At 33.4% G+C, this 25360-nt stretch overlaps 1 protein-coding gene across 1 annotated transcript; it reads left to right on the forward strand.

Moving 5' to 3' along the window:
- Nucleotides 1-1598: 1598 nt before the first annotated feature.
- On the forward strand, nt 1599-24948 carry LOC132719531 (uncharacterized; the record flags this gene model as incomplete). The annotated part of the gene is given in 4 exon segments (XM_060703308.1): nt 1599-1770; nt 6447-6461; nt 14258-14296; nt 24721-24948. Coding segments are annotated over 4 exon segments (342 nt in total). The 3' UTR covers nt 24860-24948.
- Nucleotides 24949-25360: the final 412 nt, after the last annotated feature.

Raw genomic sequence — 25360 nt, forward strand, 5'->3', positions numbered from 1 at the left:
CCTAGTACTGAATGTTCAAATTACTTAAACATCATCTCTTAGTCCTAATAGGTGGTTTTGGGTTGTTTTGTTTATAAAACCCCAACAAGTTTAGCTTTTGACATGGAAGTTTTCTTTTGATGATTGTTCATAAGAATCTTTCCTTCAAAACAAATTCTGGTTATGTTAAACTAAAAACGTTCTCAGTCTGAAATTTAAGTTTTTTCAAATTGTTTGGTAATAAACTGTGTCTATGCAAAGCTTGTTCAAATTGTACCCTCACAGAAAAAAAAAACCTTCCGTTTTATATATCTTGTACAGACAGTGTTTCTCAGGTGAGGTTTAGGCTGGAATGCCGAAGCAGTGCGTCTTTTTAGGGCCAATTTGGGGCCCTTTCCCCTCCCCAAAAGTATATATTTTTCTCCTATTCCTGATTTTTTCATTATGAGATTCATATATTCCCAAGATTTGAAGATTGATGTTTATTGTAGTTTAATACTCCACAGTTTACATAATTATCTATCTGTATACATATACGGTATCTAACAAACAATGCAGTTCTTTTCATTTCTTAATTTCTCCTTATTTCCCTTTGCTGCAATTCCCTTAAAATAGAAAAAACACTGCAAAGAAGTAAATGGCGAAAATTCTTAAAAAAAAATTTATATAGAGATGTGTGTGAATTATAGACATTGAAAACAATATAGATGAAATGTTGACCAGCTGTTTTACATATTTCATCAGTTAATGTTTGATGATGGTATAGATAACACAATCTGTGGCCTGTAGGGAACTGATACCTTTCTATAAAATATTATATTATACAGAAATTATTACAGATATCATATTACTGTTTAAAGCTACTTTTTAGACAGATTTATTTAAGGCAACAGCTCTAAATATGTAAAAGAAAATATTGGAAGAAAGGTGTTTGATTGCCACCTCTTTTAAACCTGCTAAAAAAATCTTTCATGTGTAAAAGTGTATCAAATGCCTGCTAGACATATTGTAAAAAGTCAAAATTAATAATATTTCATGAAAGAGCTTGCTTTTCTTTTATCATCAATAGGGCTATGTATTGCAAGATCAGATCCACAATTCAGAACTAACAATACACAATTCACAAATTAAACCATGAATTTTCTCATTGTATTTATACTGAATGAAATTACGATGTTGTTTAAAAACAAACAAAAAACGTTGTAAATGAAAAAATAAAAATGCATAAATAATGAATATTACATAGTGCCTTTAACAACTGTTAAATGTTTTAGTTTAGGTTCAGCTGAACGTAAATGGTAGAAAACAGGATAAATGCATGTGAAATATAAACAGGACATAGTTAAATAGTGAAACAAAAGTTCTTTTTTAAGGTTTTATACATTAATTAAACAGATATTTGGACTTTTTATAAACTTAGAATCACGATCCAGTGATCTTGGGACAAATTGTCAAGGTTTCCATTGCTAATATCTGAATATCAGTGAAAGCATTACACCCCTAATCTTCAAAAATGTTTTCTAAAAAAGGTGTTTGGAATAAGTCACTTCATGGATGAGAAAAAGATGTTTTGGTGTCAGGAATGATGACTTATACAGTCTCCTCTCTTTTATTTTCAGGTATCAGTGTATTTAATAGTTGTATGATAATGCTATGTATTGTGGCGCTCTGGTGCACCTTTGACTCTGCAGGCAGAAAGTGGGTCAAGTTTAAACGCTACCAGGAAAGCATGAAAGAAAAGGCACACAGATCACGAAGGTCAGGTAGCGCTCGTAGAAACTGGAGACAAAGGTAACCAACATTTCTTTTTCAGTATTTATTTTTAATACCAGATCCCTTTTTAACCAGATACCTCTTTGTTTATGTATATCTTATACCAGAACAGTTATATAAATAATGAACTATAAACTGTTAATATGTTTCCATTACTATCTATTAATCTATAGTGAATTCATATAGAAATGTTTTAAGATAATAACATACAGTTTATTTATACATTATACATAAAATGCTTTTGAAGGGTGATAAAATTAAAGCCTTGTTTTAGTATGACCCATTAGGCAGGTAAATTTCTGCAACATGTCATACCAATCAAATTTAGCAATTTCTTAAAAATTCTTTTCTTGTTGGTAGTTCTTTCACTAAGATATGACCCAGTTTATTCCAAGATTTATGACACCCCTGAATCACGCCCGGCAAACTGTCGCTCCACTTCAAAATTGTGGTGTACCGTAAAACGAGCGAACGGCATTTCCAAGATAGAGCGGAAGGCCGATTTAAACGCCTAATAGTAAGTATTGTTTATGTATTTTTCTTGTTATTCATTTAAGTTGTATTTTTTCGAAAAATGGAAAATGTGGTTCCGTGTAGGATTGATTTAGGCTTGCAATGATCTAAGCTGTTACAAAAATAAAATTATATTAAGCCCGGGATAACTTTTCTCCCTGACGAAGCGAACGATGATTTGTAGAATATTGAACTTCCCAACCATAGAAATGCCATACCTTTCGGATTTCTTGAAAAAGTGTGATAGTAAATTATCAACCCGTAATAAGAACTTGTCCTTCGTGCAAAATAAATTACTCCTGAAGGATTTCTTAAATTTGTAAACCGATATTTTTCGAAAGTAGTGGAGCGAAAGGGTGAGAGATGGAGCAAAATGTTCGATGTTGAGCGCAAGGCGATATTAATTTGACATATTAGTAGGAGCGTAGTCTATGATTTTTTTACATATAAAAGCTATAGAAGTTAAAATATACGTGATCAAGTGTTCAGACCGATATATATACATTTTGAAGACAACTAATAAAGTGTGATATCCTTTCAAAGACTATAGCGTAATAAATGTAATCGCTAAGGTGTCACCTATGGCTTCCGTGTAGATTCCTATATCTATGTTCGAAATTTGGATGAGGCCCGACCATTGAATCATACAGATGTATGCATGGCATAATACAGGATGCCACTTATTCGAGGTCAATCATGATTTTTGACACGGTTATGTACATTTAAAAACGTGTGTCCGTGCAAATGCGACTAAGTCGAGTATTTTTAGTTCTACCGCGAACAAATGTTTCCGAGCAGGTACGTGTAACTCGATTGTTTACGCCAAAATGTTGTTTTTCGAAAAGTTAGATATTCAAGGTGCAGAACATAAACAAAATTATGCAATACATGGAACACATTAAATTAAATGGATCACTACTACCGAGTTCAGTTCACAATGATTTTCTGTAATTAATAGCTCTAACAACTTTCTGCAATTAATAGCTCTAACGTACCTGTTCTGATAAGCTACGTTTTCATGAATTTGTATGGTGGGGAATTGCTATGAAAATGGTTGACAAGGTGTCAGTCGTTATAAGGATATAACACGTGTTCCAGTTATGTTTCAAGATACTTCCTCCCTTATTTAGCATTGTTGTTTAGTTTATGATTTTCGTCTGAAATTGTAAATAGAAAATTCTACTATAACTAGGTCTATTTGAGAGGAAAATAATAAACTAAACAACAATGATAAATAAGGGAGGAAGTATCTTGAAACATAACTGGAACACGTGTTATATCCTTATAACGACTGACACCTTGACAACCATTTTCATAGCGATTCCCCACCTTACAAATTCATGAAAACGTGACTTATTTGTGTTTTTGCTCAGAACTTGTACGTTAGAGCTATTAATTACAGAAAGTCATTGTGAACTGAACTTGGTAGTAGTGATCCATTTAATTTAATGTGTTCCATGCATTGCATAATTTTGTTTCTGATCTGCACCTTGAATATCTAACTTTTCGAAAAACATAACATTTTGGCGTAAACAATCGAGTTACACGTACCTGCTCGGAAACATTTGTTCGCTGTAGAACTAAAAATATTCGACTTTGTCGCATTTGCACGGACACACGTTTTTAAATGTAAAAATCATGATTGACCTCGAATAAGTGGCATCCTGTATTATGCCATGCATTAATGTGTATGATTCAATGGTCGGGACTCATCCAAATTTCGAACATAAATAATGGAATCTACACGGAAGCCATAGGTGACATCTTCGCGATTACAGTCATTACGCTATAGTCGTTAAAAGGATATCAAACTTTATTAGTTGTCTTTAAAAGGTAAATATATATCTCGGTCTTACACTTGATCATGTTTATGTTAACTTCTATAGCTTTTATTTATACAAAATCACTGACTACGCTCCTCCTAAAACGTCAAATTAATATCGCCTTGCGCTCAACATCGAACCTTTTGCTCCATCTCTCACCCTTTCGCTCCACTACTTTCGAAAAATACAGGTTTACAAATTTAAGAAATCCTCCAGGAGTAATTTATTTTGCACGAAGGACAAGTTCTTATTACGGGTTGATAATTTACTATCACACTTTTTCAAGAAATCCGAAAGGTATGGCATTTCTATGGTTGGGAAGTTCAATATTCTACAAATCATCGTTCGCTTCGCCAGGGAGAAAAGTTCTCCCGGGCTTAATATAATTTTATTTTTGTAACAGCTTAGATCATTGCAAGCCTAAATCAATCCTTCACGGAACCACATTTTCCATTTTTCTATAAAATACAACTTAAATGAATAACAGGAAAAATACATAAACAATACTTACAATTAGGCGTTTAAATCGGCCTTTCGCTCTATCTCGGAAATGCCGTTCGCTCGTTTTACCGTACACCACAATTTTGAAGTGGAGCGACAGTTTGCCGGGCGTGTGAATAAATGCTTGACAGTGTAAGCTCTGTGAGGGATAAAATAAAGAAAAGTACAACAAGAGCCATTATGTTTTGTCATATACATGTTATGTTGTCTGATGGTTGATGCAGTACCCTCTGTGCACACTGGCACAATTTACTCATGGAAGTCTGAAAATCCTCTTATCTAATGCAATCACAAAGATACCCTGGAGGTTCCCTGCAGAATCTAACAATCTCTGACATAAATGCAAGGGACTGTCACAAAACGTAAGGTTGTAATAAGTATGTTTGAGGAAAATTAGTTGTAACATCATTCATTGTTCATTTAAGTGTTCTATTTATGTAGAGAGTTCTGTATGCCCTGAAAGAATAAATGTCTGTGAAGTGATGGTTTCATTGTGAATGTCAGGTCTGCAACCTGTAGGCTACATTACATAACAGACTTGAAGTAATTTGTTTAAAAAAAGGTGCCACTGTCACTAATGCACATGGAAATCTGATGAATTTGACTTTTTCCCTGGAAACAATTTGTAAGAGAAAACTGAATGGTCAAACAATTTGGAAGAGAAAACTAAATGGTCAGATCTATATGCAAGAGAGTTTACTTCTGTGAGAGTCCAGTTTTAACATTGTTAAAGCCAATGCTCTTTCTCTTCTACAACAATTTTCATGCTAGCTTATTTTCTGTATAGGCTCTTGTTATAAGAAGCTTAGGTTATAGGTTTTGACCCATACATATTTAAAATTCTTTTTCTCGTTATCTTTTTTATATGTATTTAAATCTTTTCAGCTCAAGCTTTTTCTCTATGACAATGATAGAGCATTTTTCTGTTTTCATGTCATGTTTATATACATGTATAGTCGGGCATCCTTGTGCCAACTGTGTACAGGAAGTTGTACCAGTATTTTTGGTGCATGTTTTATATTTTCAGGAGACCTGCTAATGTCATGCTCATATCTCTGTTATGATTGACATTATTAAACCTGTTACCTAACTTTTCTTCTTTTCTTACATATATTTGTCTTTGCCTTGCCATTGAAATGACATTAAAGAAAAATAAATTATCAAACTTAGAAAAAAAATTAGTTTCTCAAATAGTATAGTTCAAAATAAAACATGTGAAATAGCTTTTTTTTCAATCAATATTGATCTTAAATTGAATATACTTTTAAAATAATTGGCTCTTTTCTTATTGTTAATTTGATATATTGTTTATTGTTTGAAATAGTATTTTTAAAATGAAACCTAAAAATTGTAACTGATAATTTTAAGTTGTATCATGTTAATTGTTTTTCTTAGAATAACTTTAATTTGAATACGCTAAGTAAATCATTTCTTAAATCTGTGTTATTTGTGATCTCTAAATAAAAGTGATATTATTACTAGTCTGACAATTACCACTTGGTCATAGCAATCTTAGGATTGCTGGTCGCATGGGTTCAAACCCTGTCAGGGGCAAGCCGTTGTTTTTCATTACTTAGTACTTGTTGGTTGCAGGAACAGATTGAATAGTGTTTCAATAAGCTTATAGCTTCCAACACAATCAAACTAAAATAAATTTGTATAAACTAAACTAGAAGTGATATTAACTGAGATACCTTTGTTCAGATTACATTATAAGATATTTAGAATAAAACACACAGAATAATATCAAGACATGTTAGGTTATGAAAATAAATTTAATGCTATGATGTTTTTCACTGTTATGAAGCCTTCATCATGTAAGATGTATATGGTATATATATTAAGGTATGTTTACAGGTTGCTACATCCTAGGTATGCTAGATTTGTTCCCTATCTCTGTAAGTGGAAGCTTCTTTCCTCTACACTTACTATACTATACCATAGGCAACTTGTACCTAACATTCTAGAAAACTAATACCACTAATACACTGAACAAATAAATGCATCATATACAAAACCTAACACTTGCTTGTAAAATAATACCTTAACATTTAGTGTGTATTTAAACACTTACATTAAAAAAAAACTTTTAACACTTACATACTAAAACCAAAATTTGGTAATTTTACTAACTAGAGGGGTTCCAGGTATTCAATTTCAGTGTATTTATCTATTTTTAAGTTTCTGCTGTAACTTTTTTAATGGCTAAAGTTGTCAGATATTTATTTAAAGTTTTCATTTTGTCATTATTTTATGTGTGCCTTAAGTATGTAATCTTTTATAAAAAAAAGAAGAAAATTTGTGATTATATTTTCATGTCTTTTTTCTTGATAAGGAAGAGAAATGAAACAATGCAAGTTTGATGAGGTATTCTTACGCAAGTCAAGTGCAAGTCATAGAAACTTAAAGGCATATCCTTTACATGTATATTGTCTCCTTTAGTTGTATATCAACATGTAGGCAGAATCAAAACAGTATAATGGAATATATTGGAACTTTTCATGATCATAGAAAATGCAAAATTGTTGGTCACAAAGCTTTTTTTCGAGTTATCTGCCCTTGAATATGAAAATTGATTCTGTGTCAGTTTGTCCCTTGCAAAAACAATTAACAAAGCAGTTGGCAAAAAATTAAGGATGAAAGGTTGCACTTCTGGTTACATCAGCTTTAAGGGTTAAATTGTTTTGTATGAGATAAAAGGTTGAATATCTGGGTTATTTCACCCTGCAAACTAGCAAAATTCTGCCCCTGAATATTACAGACTGTTTTTTCAAGCAATTTCCAAAGGTGTTGCAGCTAATTTTCAGTGAAAGTTTTGAAACAGATTTAAAATGGATATTAATAAGAAAAAAATGAAAAGCAATATCTGTGTATCTAGGTCTCTAAATTCTGCAGACTTTGAAATATTAGTTAAAACTAAAAATATCTCATAGGAACATTAATATAAAAAAAGATGTATTGATGTAAAGACTGGCCTGCGTTGATTAATTCTCTCAATATCACAGATGTGTGATTATGTTTTGTCCCGAGGGAAGTGAACATTTTCCATTTTGCCGATCAGCAATTATATCTGTTAATCAAGGAATTTAAAACAGTAATTTTTATTCTGTGGGACTTATAAAAGATAATCAATATTTATAGGATGGTGCAGAATTTGAAACTTATTTTAAATATTTGTGAAATAATTTATTAGATTCACACAATGCAACCACAATTAATTAAAACAGACTTCTTTTACTTGATACCTTTGGATCCCCAAAGTCAGCTGTAGGTTAAAGTCAAATTGAGCAAAACTAATGAAAGAGTGGCCTTAAGTCATGAAATTTCATGAAATTGGCACCAAATTTATACTTTATGTCTAAATGTAACGATTATGTAATGTATAAAAACAATAAGGACTTTACTGTCATACTAAAAAACCTAAGAAGTGATTTGTTCAGATAATTCATGATTCCAGAAACTTGGTCGTTAGGATTGAAGAAGTTATACTTTAAAATAGAATGAGTTCAAGCATTTGCACATGAGTCTGCGATATGTTTTGTATGCTATGCAGTTATTTAAAGTGATTTTAAAGTGGTTATTGGTGTAGACATCAGTTTGATTGTACATGTACTGTCATTGCTGCCAGTACAAACCACTATATTGGCACAATTAAGCTATTGAAATATTATGCTGTGAGCCCACCCTATGTAGTAACCTATATGACATATATTGGGGTATCTCAATTCATCTTTCCCCAGCATAGCTAAATTAGAGGAAAGTTGAATATCTAAAGAACTCCCAAAATGGCAAAATTGAAAATGTTAAAAGTCTGCATTTTACCATGATATAATTATTGTCAGTGTGGTTTACTTAAGTAAATAAAAATGTGGTAAATTTAAAATATTAATTTAAAGTTTAAAATAATTACAATGAAACTGAAAACAATATTGATGTAAAATGATTAGAAATACATCAGTGGATTTCATTTATGTCTCTGATTATTCATTCTCTTTTAGAATCCTGATTTTTTTTTTAAAAATATAAAACAATCAACACATAACTATTTTATTTAATCTACCCATAGACCGAAGAGTGGATGAAAGGTTTGAGGCGAAAAGTAATAAATAAGATATTGTTGGTAGTTTAAGTACTTTTATCTTGAGCAAAATTATTTTCTTAAAAATGCATGCTTCTTATATTCTTCTAATAAACATTGAGATAAAGATTCCTTGTATGAAATGTTTCTATGCCTTTTCTCTATAGAGATGATAGTATGTACAGAAGACCAGAGCATGTCTGCACCTTAACCTTTGCATGATGTAAACGTTCTTTCTCCACCTACGATAAACTAGGCTTAGGTTGTTTCTTTTGATGAATGTGTGTCAAAACTGTGAAATCATTTCATTTTTTGTTAAACATTAAAGCACTGTTTGTGATAGAAGAGGTGTTATCTTATGAATTTGTAATGCAATGTAAAGTATTTTCCCTAATGTACTTTGTTTGATTTGATGGATTTAGAATGCAGGAACTTGATGTGGAAGAGTTGTAATTACACTAAGATAAAGTGGAAGCAATTCTACAAATGACCCCAACGGTTCTTTAATTAAAATAATGATTTCACAAGATGTCCGCATAGAGTACAAGCATGTGCATTGAAATAATTATGCTATCTTTCTTTTTGCAAATACTGCACTTTGCTCTTAAATGGTTTGTGTGGGTGATATAGCTAGGACAATAACACCAATGTTAAGTCAAATCTGTTCAAACCTCAGCATATTCTCAATAATTGTAAAGTTACAGCAGTGCTGACTACAAATTTTCTCTTAAAAGTTTTAAATTGCTATGCCACCTGTTATTTAAATTAGTTTTCAAAGAAATTAATTTTACTAGAATCAGTCAATTAATTATTTAATTGAAGAAAAACAAACATTTTTGTTGTATTTTCTGTAAATTGTCTTACTGTAATTTTATAGGGTTTGACCAACATGCAATAAATATTAGAATTTAATCAGAATCTTTTCACAACAACAATGTAAATTTATGGAGTCTGTCTTTTTGTTAAACACTTGCTAATATAAGACATAATGTGGCCAAGGAACATTATTTTTTGCTAGTAGCCTTGGACTGTTTCCCCTGCACCTAGAATTTCTTTCAGAATACCATCAAACATATTTAAAACCACATGAATGTCTTTTATAATGAAGATGAGCATTGTTTCTGAGATCCTTTTGAACGTCCCATGCAATTGTAATGTAACTTGAATTAACCCAACAAAAAGTGATAATAATTAGTTTTTGCCATCCGTATAGAGCTAAACAAGCCTAGTGCAGTCTGACCAGGCCCTTTACCATTGGTAGGTTTTGGTTTTTTTGTAGTTGAAATTTTTTAATCAATGGACTGTATGACAAATCATTGGACACATAGAACTGTGGCATTGATTAAACAGCTTATGGTAGTAGTCATTTGATGAGAGATAACTGAATGTTATTGTCATGAATTTTGATGTACTGAATAACATACAAATATATAATTATGAGAAAATCTGCCAACAGGTTCTCAATTTTCTAAATTGGTGTTGAGTGGTTTAAAATATTACTGAAAATCTGTCTGGATGCTTAGAGATAAAAGAGGACAATGAGTGTAAGGGGGCTGAGAATGTCTGGCTGTGATTATTTTACCTGCATTAAACTGTCAAAACATTTTATCAGTGATTTTCAGACAGGTCTTATATTGTTGAAAAGTTTGACTGTTGATGGAGGTGGGAATAATTTTTAAACTTAATGGGCAGGTCAGACTGATTATCCATGTAGTGTAAGGTTGGGTGTTCAACTCTTACCCTTGCTGGTGGTAACTGAATTTACCAAGGCAACCACTGCAGACTTAGATCAGCTGGTACATTTTGGGCTATCTCATTATACCCCCGAAACGATGTTGGGGGGGGGGGTTATAGGAGTCACCCAGTGGTCAGTTGGACGGTGGGTCCAGCGATCTGTTGCATTTTCCTTGTCTGGAGCATAACTTGAAGACTAATGGTTGGAATTCAATATAACTTCATACAATGGTCAAGCACATTGAGAGGAAGTGCAGTGCACAATAACCATAACTCCATCTTGACTAATTACAGAGTTATTGCCCTTTGTTACTTTTCCTTGTCCGGAGCATAACTTGAAAACTACTGGTTGTTACTTTTCCTTGTCCGGAGCATAATTTGAAAACTACTGGTTGGAATTCAAAACAACTTCATAAAATTGTCAAGCACATTAAGGGGAAGTGCAGTGCACAAGAACCATAATACCATCTTGACTAATTACAGAGTTACTGCCCTTTGTTACTTTTCCTTGTCCAGAGCATAACATGAAAAGTACTGGTTGGAATTCAATACAACTTCATACAGTTGTCAAGCACATTAAGAGGAAGTGCAGTGCACAAGAACCATAACTCCATGTTGACACATTACAGAGTCATTGCCCTTAGATACTTTTCCTTGTTCAGAGCATAACTTAAAACATACTGGTTGGAATTCCAATTCAAAACAACTTCATATGATGGTCAAGCACAATAAGAGGAAGTGCAGTGCACAAGAACTATAATTCTGTCCAGAGTAATTATTGAGTTATTGCCCTTTTTTACTTTTCCATTGTTTTTTCTTGTCCAGAGCATAACTTGAAAACTACTAGTTGGAATTCAATACTATTTCATACAATGTTCAAGTATATTGGGAGGAAGCGCAGTGCATAGAAACCATAACTCTTTCTTGACTCATTTAAAAGTTTTTGCCCTTTGTTACTTTTTATTGTCCAGTGCATAGCTTGAAAATTAATGGTTGGAATCCAATGAAACTTTATACAATGGTCAAGGGCAGTGAGATGAAGTGCAGTGCACAAGAACCATAACTCTATTTGGACTAATTGCAGTTATTACCCTTTGTTACTTTTTTTGTCCAAAGCATAACTTGAAAACTATAGTTGGAATTCAATACAACTTCATTCAATGGTCAAGCGCAATGAGAGGAAGTGCAGTGTACAATAACCATAACTCCATCTTCAGTATTTATAGAGTTATTGCCCTTTGTTCCTTTTTATATGCCCGAAAGGGCATATTATGTTATACCCCCTGGCGTCCGTCTGTCTGTCCGTCCGTCCGTCCGTCTGTCCGTCCGTCCGTCTGTCCGTCCGTCCGTACGTCCGTCCGTCCGTTAGCAATTTGGTTTCCGGAGCATAACTTAAGTTCCATTTGGCCCACAATGTTAAAACTTCATAGGATGATTGTCCATATTGGGTAGAAGACCCCTATTGATTTTGGGGTCAAAAGGTCAAAGGTCAAGGTCACTATTACCTTAAAACTGAAAACGGTTTCCGGAGCATAACTTAAGTTCCATTCGACCCACAATGTTCAAACTTCATAGGATGATTGTCCATATTGGGAAGAAGACCCCTATTGATTTTGGGGTCACAAGGTCAAAGGTCAAGGTCACTATGACCTTGATACTGAAAACAGTTTCCGGAGCATAACTTAAGTTCCAATTGGCCCACAATGTTCAAACTTCATAGGATGATTGTCCATATTGGGTAGAAGACCCCTATTGATTTTGGGGTCAAAAGGTCAAAGGTCAAGGTCACTATTACCTTAAAACTGAAAACGGTTTCCGGAGCATAACTTAAGTTCCATTCGACCCAAAGTGTTTAAACTTCATAGGATGATTGTCCATATTGGGAAGAAGACCCCTATTGATTTTGGGGTCACAAGGTCAAAGGTCAAGGTCACTATGACCTTGATACTGAAAACAGTTTCCGGAGCATAACTTAAGTTCCAATTGGCCCTTAATGTTCAAACTTCATAGGATGATTGTCCATATTGGGTAGAAGACCCCTATTGATTTTGGGGTCAAATGGTCAAAGGTCAAGGTCACTATTACCTTATAACTGAAAACAGTTTCCAGAGCATAACTTAAGTTCCATTCGACCCACAATGTTCAAACTTCATAGGATGATTGTCCATATTGGGAAGAAGACCCCTATTGATTTTGGGGTCACAAGGTCAAAGGTCAAGGTCACTATGACCTTGATACTGAAAACAGTTTCCAGAGCATAACTTAAGTTCCAATTGGCCCACAATGTTCAAACTACATAGGATGATTGTCCATATTGGGTAGAAGACCCCTATTGATTTTGGGGCCAAAAGGTCAAAGGTCAAGGTCACTATTACCTTATAACTGAAAACAGTTTCCAGAGCATAACTTAAGTTCCATTCGACCCACAATGTTCAAACTTCATAGGATGATTGTCCATATTGGGTAGAAGACCCCTATTGATTTTGGGGTCACAAGGTCAAAGGTGAAGGTCACTATTACATTGATACTGAAAAATATGTTTCCACGCATAACTTAAGTTCCATTTGACCCACAATGTTCAAACTTCATAGGATGATTGTCCATATTGGGTAGAAGACCCGTGTTGATTTTGGGGTCAAAAGGTCAAAGGTGAAGGTCACTATTACATTGATACTGAAAACAGTTGCCGGAGCATATGTTAAGTTCCATTTGGCCCACAATGTTCAAACTTCATAGGATGATTGTCCTTATTGGGTAGAAGACCCCTATTGATTTTGGGGTCAAAAGGTCAAAGGTTAAGGTCATCCTTACTAAGAAAAAAAATACTTTCGGGCATATAATGCTCCGCCTAGCGGTGCTCTTGTTCTTATCTTTCTTGACTTATTACAGAGTAATTCAATAAACGTTCATCAATGGTCAACCACATAAAAAGGAAATGCAACATACAAGAACCACAAGTATCTTTAATTGCCCACAACCATAACTCTATTTTAATTCTTTTACAAGGTATTCTGTTACTATTTACATCCTCATTTCCGAAGCAGTCTTGCGGGGGTATTAATCACATTTAGGCTTTAGTTTATGTTAGTTTTCAGTATAGTTAAGACAGCTAGTTACAGTCTGCACTGTTTGCTATTCAGTGTGTACATATTTTGAAATTTTCTCTATACTGATGAATGGTTATATCCAGATTTTAAGCTGGACGAGTCCATTTAAGATATTCAACATATTAAGGGCAAAACAATATCCAGATTTAGTTTGGACAATTCTTATAATTATATAAATGTAACTTTATAATAGTAAAATAGCAGGTTCTTACAATAATTTTACTGGTAGAAAAGATCTTGGAAACAATGTTTATTTGTAATTTGTTGCATGTTGGTCGCTTAATTAGCTACCTTTGTTTTATTTGCCAGGAAATATTTTAGTTAAAAGAACTATTGTTTTTAATTTACTTTGAATTGAAGAGGTTTTTCTAAATAACAAAGGAATATATTTTGATTAACTTTTTTGCCAGTTAAAAGGAAGTTAAGTGGTTTTTGGGAGGTTTCCAGTTTAGAAAATGTTAAAAACTATCTGTGTTGTAGCATCCAGTTCTCCAAAGTCTACCAAAATCTTAAAAAGCTTTTAATTCCTTGAATTTTTCATATCAACAATTTTTACATACCAAGTTGTTAGCCAAAGCAGGTGATTTGAAATATAAACATAAGTAATAATCAACAGGTGTGTAATCAATAATTTATTTAGCTTACTATGTGAAGTAATTGCTGCCTAATGTATTTCCTGGCTCAGCTGTATTGTAAACTTTTATTTTCTTTAGTTTTTTGTGTGTGTTTAATTGTGTTATTTTCTTCAGGGAAAGGCAGCAACATTACCAGTGTCAGTATATGCAGAGGTAAACCATTCTCCTGCACCTAGCACATTCACTTTACTAGACATTTACCTGAATGTCACACCTTGACATTCACCTGAATGTCACATCTATACCTGTCCTGCTTCTACCCTCTGTTAGAATTGCTTTAATGTTAACATTTTTGACACAAATTTTGCTTGGACTTGCTATAAGCACATTCTTTTTAATTTCAAATCAAGTTTGCAATTCACTCAATTATTGACTATTTCTTATTATTATAAGCATTGCACTTCAATCTGTATGTACATTATATTATTAACATAATGTAGCAGTGTTTTTTCCAGCTAGAATTTTTTAGGGTCATTTTTGACCCCCCTGTGCAAGGTTTTAGGAATCAGTGTCATGCCATTAGAATTGAACAAAAATATTAAGAACAGTAGTGCATGAACACTAACAATGAACAGATTTAACCTTTGATTTTTCTATAGGGTATGAGTGTCTTGGACACAACATAATTTTTATTTGAATTTGAGCCATTTGATATTCCTTTTGGCAAAGGGTCAGGAACATTACTATTGTTTGTTGTTGTATTTTTCTATAAAAAGTTGTTAATCTCTGCTGCTTTGGAGCAGAAGATAGACCCACATTATTTCATTTCCCATAAAAATTATTGGTGGAACCCGGGGTACACATTTTGTACATGTTAGAAATGGTAATATTTTATAGTTTTTATAAGTCAAATTGAGTAAATTGGTCACAGGGAATTCCTTGCAACATGAAATATGCAATAACTGAATTTTATTGCGTCATGGCCGAAAGTAGTGCGCTCAAATTGCAAAAATGCGTTCTGGAAGAAACACTGATGTAGTATAAAATTGCTTGAAAGTTATAATATTTATTGTTTTGACAATAGTATAACAGAAAAAGAAAATCAATAAAATTAATTTAATAGAAATGTATAAAGACAATAGAATATCCCTGTAAAACTGATAGTACAGACCTTGATGTGAGAAATTTTAGCATTTTAATGTCCACATAGAAATAATAAATGATTATTATATCTATGCTGCAAAATCAAATATACCTGAAATTCTTTGTTTGCTTGTAAATTACATTTTGTATTCAGTAAGTATTTTGTCTATGTAAATACATCAACTAAATCTATTTACTATCGACTGATAGATTTCCTTCTATAAGATATGGTTACAACTGAGAGCCTTGTGTATCTGCCTAATTTCTGTAATGTTGGATTACTGGCTGATATTTTCTGGAGAATTTGTTGTTAAAGCTGAATGTCCTTGACCTAGTTACTATAAGATCAGTCAGTACTGTTTTTTTCTTTGTTTACTAATTATGTTTACAAATCATATTGTTTATATAGAAGGATATTGCCAGGAAAATGCAAGAAATATTGACACAGTTGTCAACCTGACAACAAGTTAATTGACAAAAGAGCTTCTGAATCTGAGTGCAAGAGGCTTAGTGGACCTAAAAGGCCAAGTCCTGAAATTTCAAAACTGACAACAAAATGAGTTAGTTTCATTGCTGTCAGTGCCTGTATGTAATGTATAGTCAGGCTGGCAACTAACTCTGATATTATTTATATTAAAACTGGATGGGTATGATGAGTTTAGCTTTCTTGTTTAAAGTTTTAAAAATGAAATTTTTAAGGTTATTAATGACATGTGTTAAATGGTTAGGAAAACACTTTCTGGAAGCTTTGTTTTCATTTCTCTCTGAAACAGAAACATGACTATTAGTTTGTTCTGTTTCTTTTCCTTCAACATCAGGAGACTCATAAATTGTTATTATTAACTGTTTGATTTGTTAGGCCTGCAATCAGTTTCTGGAGAGATTTGTAAGGTTTTACATTAATTTTGTACTGATACAACTTCTTATATGTTAGTTATTATTGCCCTGGATTATCATCGCAGAGTTGTTAAAGGCTGCCAGCTAATATTTTTTAGTATTTTTGTAATGAGGATAAAGCCAGAAATAAAGTAATAACTTTTATCTTCATCTGACAGTAACATTTCTGTTCAGATTGAACATTAAATACATTACTTAGGAAATAGATATCAATTTTGAGTGCATTGTTGTAGAAAAATGCATGGTTCAAGTTCAAATAATCACGAAGGAATAGGCTTGAGTAGTAAATTACAAAGCATTTGAACAATAAACCATTCATTATTATTACTTTAAGTTTCTTTGCATATCATAAAAAGAAAATTTGTTTAGTGTCAGATTGAAATATATTTCACCTCGTGAACACCAAAAATTCATATTTCACTTGTGGCAGCTAAGGCTTTTAGTTCATTTAGTTTTCTGTGTAGGTAAGACAGCTAAGGCTTTAGTTCAGGTTAGTTTTCTGTGTAGGTAAGACAGCTAAGGCTTTAGTTCAGGTTAGTTTTCAGTGTAGGTAAGGCAGGTAAGGCTTTAGTTCATTTAGTTTTCTGTGTAGGTAAGACAGCTAAGGCTTTAGTTCAGGTTAGTTTTCAGTGTAAGTAAGGCAGGTAAGGCTTTAGTTCAGATTAGTTTTCAGTGTAGGTAAGGCAGGTAAGGCTTTAGTTCATTTAGTTTTCAGTGTAGGTAAGGCAGCTAGGGCTTTAGTTCAGGTTAGCTTTCAGTGTAGGTAAGACAGATAAGGCTTTAGTTCAGGTTAGATTTCAGTGTATGTAAGACAGCTAAGGCTTTAGTTCAGGTTAGTTTTCAGTATAGTTAAGGCAGCTAAGGCTTTAGTTCAGGCTGTTTTCAGTACAGGTAAGGCAGCTAAGGTTTTAGTTTAAGTTATGCTTCACTTTTCAGTTAAAGTTTTAGTTCAACTAAGTTTAATGTAAAACAGACTCCAAAAATGTTTAATTTCTTTTAAGGTTTCAGTTCAGGTAAGGGTTGAGTTTAGGTAAGCCTTAGTTTTCATGTAATGTTTTCAGACATAATCATGTAAAAAGGAGTAAATGTCATCAATAGAATGGCAAATAATTATATCTCATTAATGATAAATCTATCTGTAATTTATTATATGTCCATACATCTGTTACAACTTCTGATTGAATATAAATTTTTCACCTTTGATGTTCAATTCAGGCAAGGATGGGTATTATTATACCTCCACCACAAAATGTGGGGGGGGCTATAATGGATTCGCTTTGTCGCGTCGGTCGGTCGGTCCGTCCGTCCGTCCGTCTCCATTTTCGTGTCCGCTCTATAACTCCTATACCACTTGAAGGATTTTCTTCAAACTTGGCTCAAATGTTCACCTCAGCAAGGGGATGTGCAGAACCCATGTTGCCCATGTGTCAGCTCAAGGTCAAGGTCACAATTGAAGGTCAAATATCAAACACAATCATATATTAGACAGTATGTCGTGTCCGCTCTGTAGGTCCTACAATAATTGAAAGATTTTCTTCAAACTTGGCTAAAATGTTCACCTCAACAAGGGGATGTGCAGAACTCATGTTGCCCATGTGTCATTTTAAGGTCAAGGTCACAATTGAAGGTCAAATATCAAACAATCAAATTTTACACAATATGTCGTGTCCGCTCTGTAAGTCCTACACTAATTGAAAGATTTTCTTCAAACTTGCTCAAATGTTCATTTCAACAATGGGATGTGCAGAACCCATGTTGCCCCATGTGTCAGCTCAAGGTCAAGGTCACAATTGAAGGTCAAATATCAAAAAATCAAATATTACACAGTATGTCGTGTCCGCTCTGTAAGTCCTACACTTATTGAAAGATTTTCTTCAAACTTGGCTCAAATGTTCACCTCAACAAGGTTATGTGCAGAACCCATGTCACTCTTTTGCCGGCTTAAGGTCAAGGTCACACTTGAAGGTCAAAAAATTGACTTAGAAAATGTTCTTTAATTTAACATATATCTGAATATTTTCTGAATCTAGGAAAAAGTATTTGCTTGAAACTTAAAATATAAACGAAGTGTCACAATTAAGATATGCTGGTCAAGTTTCATAACTCTGTATTGCATTTCAACAAAGTTATACCCCTTTTTAATCTTCAAATATACATACAATCACATATTAGACAATATGTTGTGTCCGCTCTATAAATCCTATACTAATGGAAGAATTTTCTTCAAACTTTTCTCAAATGTTCACTTAAACAAGGTTATGTGCAGAATCCATGTCACTTTGTGCAGGCTAAAGGTCAAGGTCAGACTTGAAGGTCAAAAATTGACTTAGAAAATGTTCTTAGATTAAAACATGTTCTTGAATATTTCGGAAACTAGCATAGGTATTTGCTTGAAACTTAAAAGATATATGAGGTGTCACAATTACAATATGCAGGTCAAGTTTCATAACTCTGTATTGGATTTTGACAAAGTTATGCCCCTTTTTAAGTCTTTAAATTACATACAATCAATACTAGACAATATGTTGTGTCCGCTCTATAAATTCTATACTAATGGAAGGATTTTCTTCAAACTTTACTCAAATGTTCACTCCAATTGGCGATGTGCAGAAAACCCATCTTACCCTTGTGCCAGCTGAAGGTCAAGGCCACACTTGAAGGTCAAAAATTGACTTATAAAAGTTTAGTATTTTTGGGAAAATGAAAGGTTATTTGTAACTGTTTCGAACATGATTTGATAATAGATATTTTTACTATTACCTGTACAATTATGTCTTTTTTTCACCAGAGATAATTTCTTTTTATGTATTTGTGTCACTTAAGTTATTCCCATAACCACCTTTCCAAGTTGTCTTCTGTCAAGGACATTGGTGGGGGTATGAATCGCATTCAGCGATAGTTCTAGTTATTTCTAGGTCTATTTGGTTTAAAGCAGGGATTTGGATTGCTAAGCCTAATTTATTAACATTTCTGTTCTGTAAATTTGTATAGTATCTAGTGTATCAATATTGACTTAACTTGTGTAGAAGGATTCTTGGTTATGACCACCATTTGATATTTTTTGTTGTCTTTGAACTGGCAGGTAGCTGAAAGCATTTAGAAATGACAGATACAAGATTTTCAGCCATTGAATATGAAATTAAATAAGCCAAAAAATGGTACTAAACATTACAAACTTTCAGAGTAAAAAGTCTGTCAAAATTAATTTAAACCCAATGCATGCAGGCGTCACACTGTCCCGAATTTGGCATCAGATGGACACACGAATAAGGAAATGTTCAAATTCGGATCTGATCGTAATAACATCGTGCCATTCGTGAGGGCATCTTTTGCCATCGTATGATCCCTGGCTGAATATTACAAGCTCCGGCAGCAACTTCGTGAGCGGTTCCAAAATCTTTGGCATGCTAAAAAATTGCCCGAAGACATTGCGAAGGTTCATTTTCGTGTTAAATTTGTATGTCAATTTTGCCCTTCGTAAGGCTGTCGTGAAGCCATCTTGTCAAATCGTGTAGTCTTCGTCTTTTCTTCGTGTGATCATCGGTGCAATCTGACATTTTTAGCCTCAAGAAGACAATACGAAGTAAACACCAAGATTCCCGATAGTCTTAAAAAGGGAACACGACTACGTGAGGCCCCCGCAATACCGTCGTGTCGCCATCGTATTTTGGTATGATGCCATCGAGATAGGACCACGATGAGGCCGAAGAAAGCAATTTTAGTGGCTCAAGCGTTGCATGTTTATCATGGTGGACATATAAACGGCTAGACCATCTTCCTCATCTGTCACTCTTGCACATCTCTTACAGAGACATCAAAAGCTTCCATTATTTGCAATTAATTTACAATTATTTCAGTTATTTCCTGCAGAATTACATCTTTGATGATGCGTGCAGAGCATGCTACTTTTAAACACCTTGGAAAATGGAAAAACAAAATGAGGCCAACAGGCCCACTTTGAGTGTATGATAAAGTTTTATCAAATATGATAAATCCAAGATCAACAAAGAAGCAACGTTCAATGAAGGCAACCCCCACAACCAATTTAACACAAAAGACCCCCCCCCCCCCAGAAAAACTGATCAGGGCGCAAAGCTATATCTACGGAGGATAGGCTTATCACTTGAATATACATTAAGACGAAATAATGGTCAACGACAAGGAAATCAAAGAAAACAAATAAATGATTATTTATTACTTAAATAAAACTAGGGGGCAAAACGGGAAACTACTTACCGTAGACGAGAAAAAACAAGGGATGCCGACAAAGTGTCACCAAAACAGTATGAAATAACAAGAATGCATCTGAGAACAAAAGTAGGGCGCCGCCTTTTTTTTTGGACCACCGGTCAGCGCATAAGCGAGGTGCTGGGATGTTTTAAACTGGTTAATAGTGCACCAAAATCACTCTTAGTCCACCCATGTTCCTATAAATGAGACTGTTTTAAATAAAAATGAATCCCTGCATTTAGTAAAATGTGTTTATAACCAGTTGTTGGTTTCAAAAGGTAAAATAAGTTATAAAACACCGAGAGGGGTTATGTATAGTTACAATAAAGGGGAAAGTACCCATATACCTAAAAAATACTCAATAATTTAAAAAGGGAAGACGTTAAAAAAAAAATTCACCTACAAGGGGCCCGACGAATTTCAGGCAGAAGACGAAATTAAGGCAATTTCCAGTCCCAAAAGGCATTTAAGAATGTCCATATAGGGATTCCCCACTTGTCCGTCGAGGGAAAAGACCAAAAAACTTTTTAAAGTTGAACATAGCATGCGCACTTAAAAAAAGTAGAGTTCAAAACCTTTTTGGTTTAAACATTTAATAATTTTAGTTAAAAGGCAAACAATGACCAAAATCTGCGAAGTTTTAAATAAACTATCCGTGTATAATCATTTTTGAATCACACGAATTTTTGAGATTAAAATCAAATTAACGATTGTTAAAAATTTTGTTTTAAAAAATCTACCCGTTAATTTATAAATAGCTTCTAGTAATGAAAATATTTAGCTTGTTAAAATCCTTCACGTTGCCTAAAATCTTTACTTGAGAAAACAAATAACTTCTGTTCAAAGTTGCATCGGACGTCTCCATCTTTTTATATTTGGAAGTTTACATATACCATTATCAAAATTCTCACTTTATCATAGATTTTTGTGTGAATAGAATTTTTTTAGGAATTATGAAGAGCCCAAAAAAAAAGTTTAAACAATAGTTTAATTAGTCCCAAACAACGCAACTGGGAATTTTCCGCGGGTTGGCCCGTGGTTGTTACCACCTGGAGGTGAAGTCACTTGTGCCCTTCTAAACAACGACGAATATCGACTTTCAAAAATACGAGTCGGGTCCTTATCTTGACCCTCGCGGTCCTGTGGGTAAACTTACTTTGTTACAAATTTGCATCTTTGAGGTGACTTCGTGTGTGTATCGGATTGTGAATCGCGGTGACCTTCGTAGGAATCAGTGTGTGGCTCGGATGCGATCGTGTGACCATCTGTAGGAATCGTACTTGTTTCGGCTGTGAGAGACTGTCGACCAATTTCGGGGCTATCTTCGCACGAAATTAAAAATTTCATATTCGTATCCCATCTGGTGTCAATTTCGGACAGTGTGACGCCTGCTTTAGCATTTGATTATAATTATATCCAAAGACCAAATTATTTTTTCATAGCTGTTAAAGTGAACAATTAGTATCTGATAAATAATTGAACTGCAACTATATTTAAATGTTGGCAGCTGTTATTGTAGCATGTTTAAATATAAGTAAAAGCAACTTGTCTGTTTCATGGTCTTCTATAATAGTACTGGTCAGATTTTGGAAATTCATTGACATCAAAATACCAAATACCTTATATGACACAAATTACTCCCTACTACTCCCAGGAACTAAAAATATCAAAACTTTTTTGTTTTCTAACATTACCATCTTGGAACCAAAAGGTAAAACTTACCTGTAGCATCCAAAGATGGACCATCAATTTTGCTCTAATAGGTTTAGTTCAGCTTTTTAACTGTTCTGATATTCTATAGAGCACAAATTAAGTTATCAGAGTAAGCTTTTGTGATGGCATTGTGTGTCTGTTGTTATCCACAATTCTTAAAACAAACATCTCATTGGATATGAGTTATATATTTAATGTTAGATTTATTAAAAGTACTTGGCTACTGTCTAGATTGAAGTCTTGTTTAGCAGTTCCCTTAATTTTTTTTTTTACTATAAATAATGTGCGGAGAAAAAGATAATTGTAAAATTGGACTTGAAGTGTTTTTGAAGAGATATTAAAATAAGATAAATGTAAGTTTACAGAATAATTTCATGTCTACTGGAGAGATATTGATTTGAAATATTACCCATGTCCTCTGTCAATGACAGGAAAGTAGGTTAGACTTGTGTTTGTTTAGCAGAAAAAATTGCAAAAAAATGAAGATTTTGGCACTGTGAATGCTATACCACAGACAGATCCATTGTTTATTATGAGAACACAAGACAGTTTTGTTACCTACTTTCTTGGAATAACAATCAAGGCACACTTAAAAATTAACTGATATAATAGTCTTAGCTTTTCTCCTGCAGTGTTAGGTACAGAAAAACATTCAACAATGAATTAGAAGGATAGTAAAAATTCCCATTTCATAAACAACTTCACACAAAGATGATTTATTTATTATAATATATATTTATATATATCTGATGAGATTCCCAGTTTTCCTTGTAAATGTAATTCAAGAAGTAGGAAAAGTAAAACTATTTTATATGTTAATTAAGTGAAGCCATTTAACTTATTTATCATTTGCATAATGATGCTTGCTTTTATTTTTTCAGTTTTATACTAACTACTTGCACATTTTTATATATATTTATTCTTGAACTTATTACATACTAACTTTAACATACGTATAATACTTACTTAGATGTTTTTTTCCTTATCTTACAGTCTATGATAAAAATTGAAATAATCCCAATATCAGAAACTTCTTTTGGGATTTTATTATACTTTGCTATGGATTTATGTTTTATAAATTTTAGTTATTATACCATTACTAAAATTACTAGTAGCCTGAAATGAAATAACTTAAATGACTTAATAGAGTCATTGTTGTTTTTAGAATAATGAGAATTATAAATATGATTGCTTAATGTTGATTTATTAAAGCATTTCCGTTTAACATTTATGAAATAACAAAAAAGGGAAGTTACATGTATAAAGTTCTAAACAAATGTAAGATTTTTGCTTGAATATATGGAAAAGAAAATAAACCTTTGCCTGCGGTGTAAAAGAGCCAGGTCTAAGTCACGATATTAAAGCCCCTTAAGATAGAATGTCTCCAGCTTCATGCTTATTTTCATAAAAAATTTGAAAATGTTTTCAAAGTAAAATATTTTGAACTGAACAAAGGAAGTAATTTACACATTGAAAACAACACTTACAATCCATTTAAATTAACAGAATGAGGTCAAAATATGCAAAAAAGCTCTTACTGCATTCATCCACAGTAGAAATACTGCAAATTTGGCACATAACATGTGTATTATTACTTGAATCTTGATTTTCGTGACATATTTTGGCTCATCTAGAGGCAGGCAGCTTTAAACATTGAACAGACTGTTCCAAAATTAAAGCAGGGCAAAATCCATGATACAAGTTCAGCAGATTTAATATTTAACCTGTTCAAACTAAAGGTGGTAAGCTTTTGGCACCAATGTAGAGCCAATCAGTTGGAGTTGGAGACTTGTAATTTCTACATTGTGGGTTTGATTCACAGGCTGGCTAACAAAAATTACTAAGTCTTTCAGATGAGACTTTAAATTGAGGTCCCATGTATGAGTGGTTAAACACTTGGCACGTTAAAGGACCAGAAGAAGCTTCTAGAATTGGGGCATATTTCTGTATCTGTATCCAAAAATCTGAAATGAATAAAACTCTTCTGGAGGCCTCGCCCATATGGGCAACTCGTGGCAAGTGTAAAAAAAACTCAAATACACACATAAGTAGAGTCATGCTCGCCTGCATGTCTATGATTAACATGTCCATTAAGAATTAGCAAGTTTTGATTTAAAGAATGCATACTTTCCCTTTTCTTTATACACTGTATAATATTTTACCTATTTTTAATGTTCACCATTGAATTGTTTATTTCATTGCTTTTAAAGTTTTCTAGGATATTATCAAGAATGTTAAGTTTATAATTTTATCATCACAATTAGCAGCATGTTGTTTTATGATTTAATTGAATACATACAAGTGTTGTTAGTGTCCTTAATTATAACACATATAAATTATGTCAGCAGGTATACACATTTCAAAATTTCATGACATTGTATTGTTGCTGTATAGAATTCTGGCACTTTTCATATTTTTTCATAATTTGTAGAGATTATCTTCCATTATGGATACAGAAAGATCAAAGTGTCAACTGGTCATATGTTTCAGGTGTTTTCTGGAGCTTCATTTAACTTGCAAGTGTCTTGATGTACTGTAACCTGGGGCAGGAGCCTCACAATAAGCAAGTTCCTGGGGCAGGAGCCTCACAATAAGCAAGTTGGCATCATATCTGGTTTTACAGTATGCTATATTGTTATATTTTGTATTTTCAGGAAAGCAATGAGAGCTTATGAGGAAAGTTGGGACAGGAGACTAGGACTCATGTGTTGTTGTGTGGAAAGAAAAGGCAGAAATAAGGTACTTATACAAATGTGCCAAAATGACTCATCTGCCATTCCTAATGCAAGATAAAATTCTTAACATTTGTTAAACAAATAGAAACGCCAGTCTGATATCCCTTGCTGTCTGTCCCACTGCTTGTCAACTGACAAAACAATGGACTTTGGAGGCATCCATTTCCTTATATGGACTAATTCTTGAACCATGTTGACTCCCAACTGAATGGCAAGCTGTCCAAACCTTCTGTTTATCTTCTCGATTGTAGCTTGAATAAAGGTCAATTTTTGCCTTCAAGGGTTACTTTGAATATTGGTCAAGGCTGCAGATGAATAATCAGCAATCCAATTCCTGTCTGTATCTAGTCACAGGAGACAAATGAAGTAACTGGATATCTAATATTGGTGTCTTAATTGTTTAACTATAATTATGATGGGCTATCTAATCTATATGACCGGCGTCACGACAAAACCAAGGATATGCGTTTGCGACCAACATGGATCCAGACCAGCCTGTGCATCTGCGCAGTCTGATCAGGATCCATGCTTTTCGCTTACATACTTATAAAGTAAAAAG

Source organism: Ruditapes philippinarum, unplaced genomic scaffold, assembly GCF_026571515.1.
Source record: "Ruditapes philippinarum isolate M1 unplaced genomic scaffold, ASM2657151v2 ctg12524_1_1_1_1, whole genome shotgun sequence".
Classification (NCBI taxonomy): domain Eukaryota; kingdom Metazoa; phylum Mollusca; class Bivalvia; order Venerida; family Veneridae; genus Ruditapes; species Ruditapes philippinarum.